Below are 2,598 nucleotides of genomic sequence, written 5' to 3' on the forward strand. Positions count from 1 at the left end.
TTTTTAAATTTTATTTATTTATTTGGCTGCACCGTGTCTCTAGTTGCAGCACACGGGATCTTTCGTTGCAGGGGCGGGCTCTTTGTTGCGGCACAGGTGTCTCTCTAGTCGCGGCGCTCGGGCTCTCTAGTTGTGGCGCACGGGGCTCTAGAGCACGCAGGCTCAGTAGTTGAGGCGCAGGGGGCTTAGTTGCCCCGCGGCATGTGGGATCTTAGCTCCCCAACCAGGGATCGAACCCACGTCCCCTGCATTGGAAGGCGGATTCTTAACCACTGAACCACCAGGGAAGCCCCCACTTGTTTTTTTAATCTTTTAACACTGAGATAAAGGAACTTAGCTTTTTCTGAATGGCCTTTTTAAAGCATAATTATCAAAGAACAGCTTCATCATTAAAACACAGCAGACTGTTAGTTGTTCCTGAAATGGGCACTTCTTGGCATGGGCAGTCCAGCTAAGACAGCATTCCCAGCTAGGCACAGCCATAAGAGTAAGTTGGTGTCAGTGGACCATGAGTGGAAGTGATGTAACTTCCACCCTGTTAGCTCAAAAGGAGTGTGTTTGTCCAGGATTTCCCCTCTGGGTCCCTTCCCACTAGGTGGGATGCAGACTGCCAGCAACAGCTTCAGCTATTCAGATAAGGACAAGATGATGCAACAACAAGAGAGAAGGAAGCTGGGGCCCCAGATAACCTCCAGGAGCTGAGCTGTTCCAGCAGCCTGACCAGCTGTACTGTGACTTGAAAGAGAACTTCATTCTTTTTAAGCCACTATATATATATACACACACACACACACACACACACACACACATACACACATATATAAACTTTTAATTCAAGTTTAGCCATCACAGAGTTTCAAATGTCTTAAGTTTATAGCTGGCTGAATTTTCTTAAACTGAACACACTCTAGTAACCTAGATGAAGAAGTATAATACATCCAGGAACGCAGATGGCCTCCCTCATACTCCCCTTCAGAACTATCTGCCAAGGTATTTGTAACGGCATAAATTGGTTTTGTCTGCTTTTCTACTTTATATAAGTAGAATCATATTGTAGTAGATGGAAGATATGGCCACAAGCTTCTCCCATCCCTGTATGTGTGACCCTTTGCAAAGTAACTTCTCATTAATAGATGGGATCTATTTTCCAGCCCTTGAATCTGTGATGGCCTTTGACTGGTTTGACCAACAGAATGCAGAACGAATGCTATGTAAGTCTGAGGCTCAGCCTTAGGGAGAGCTTGCAGCTTCACTTTCACCCTCTTGGAATGCTACTCCTGAGGCTTCCCACGTCAGGGAGTGACCTAGGTCCTGTGGAGGAGAACCCTGTACCACCACACATGTGAACAAGGTCACCTTGGACCTTCCAGCCCTGCCAAACCTGCAGCTGAATGCAGCCATAGATGAAATCAGAAGAAAAGTGCGCAGCTAGCCCACAGAATCATGAAAAACAAATTGTTTTAAGACTAAGTTTTTGGGACAGTTTGTTACCCAGCAGTAGAGTTAGGTGAAACAATATATGCTCTTAATTTTCGTCAGGCTTCTTGGGCTCAACATGTTTGTGAGATAGATTGACATTGATAGTATTCTATTGTGTGACAGTATTATAATTTATCCATTTAACTACTGATGGGCATATGGGTGTTTCTAGTTTGGGGCTCTTATAATTAGTGCTGCTATGAACATTCCATTAGTATGTCATCTGGTGAAATATGCAGGCATCGTATTCACTATATAACCAGGGGAGGCCATTCTGGGCCACAGGGTAGAGTGCATGATCAGCTTTAGTAGATACCACCTCTTTTCCAAAAAGATTGTCACAGTTCACATTCCCACCAGCTGTGGAGGACCTTCAGCAGAGTTTCCGTTGTTCCATACCCTTGCTAACACTTTGTGCTCTTAAACTTTGCAAACCTCAGGTTCAAAGATGAGTGGGTAAATGTTGAAGACTGTACGAGGGAAGTGTCAGCTCCACGGGCCAACATTAGAAAGAAGCTGGACCAGCTGGTTTTGATTCTACCTTTCTTCCTGACACCTCCAGTTAACAGGCCAGAATTTTAACAGTAAAACCTTATATGCTCTACACAAACTACTTTCACAATCATAATTTCATCTGAGTCTTCCAATAAAATACCACTGGTGTCAACTAGCACTGCAGGTCCAGGTGCTGGACTCACAGTCCATCCAGAAATAGTCTTTTGGAAACCAGCCACCTTCACATGACTAATAACCTTGTACACATTTAAAATGGGGCTGCATGAAATGTTGCCCATGATTCACCCTAAGTGAAAAACACAGGTGACAAAACAGCCCCATACAGCCTCATCCCATTTTGGTAAAAATATATCTGCACATATGTCTATACATTCATAGATGAAGGTCTGGAAGAAATAGAGCAAAAATGTTAACAGTGTTATCTCTGGGTATTGAGTTTAAAGATGAATTTATCTTCTACTTTATGCCTTTTTATTTTTGTAATGAGGATGAATCAGTTTCATTTAAAAAACTTAATTATTTTTGAAATAGATAACTCATTCACATAGTCACAATCAAGAGTGCAAGAGTTTATACATTAAAGTCTCCCTCTCATCCACGTCT

The 2,598-nt window shown here is 42.9% G+C and overlaps 1 protein-coding gene across 1 annotated transcript in view; it reads left to right on the forward strand.

The window, feature by feature from the left end:
- The window catches only part of WDR31 (WD repeat domain 31), a 21,164-nt gene extending 19,593 nt beyond the window's left edge, over positions 1-1,571 (forward strand). The window contains exon 10 of the mRNA XM_082469206.1: positions 1,152-1,571. Coding sequence (XP_082325332.1) covers positions 1,152-1,234 — 83 coding nt within the window. The 3' untranslated portion in view covers positions 1,235-1,571. The remainder of the gene's footprint in view (positions 1-1,151) is intronic.
- The last annotated feature ends 1,027 nt before the right edge of the window (positions 1,572-2,598 follow it).

The sequence above is a fragment of the Balaenoptera physalus genome (genome assembly GCF_965194825.1).
Source record: "Balaenoptera physalus genome assembly, chromosome: 7".
In the NCBI taxonomy this organism is placed as follows: Eukaryota; Metazoa; Chordata; class Mammalia; order Artiodactyla; family Balaenopteridae; genus Balaenoptera; species Balaenoptera physalus.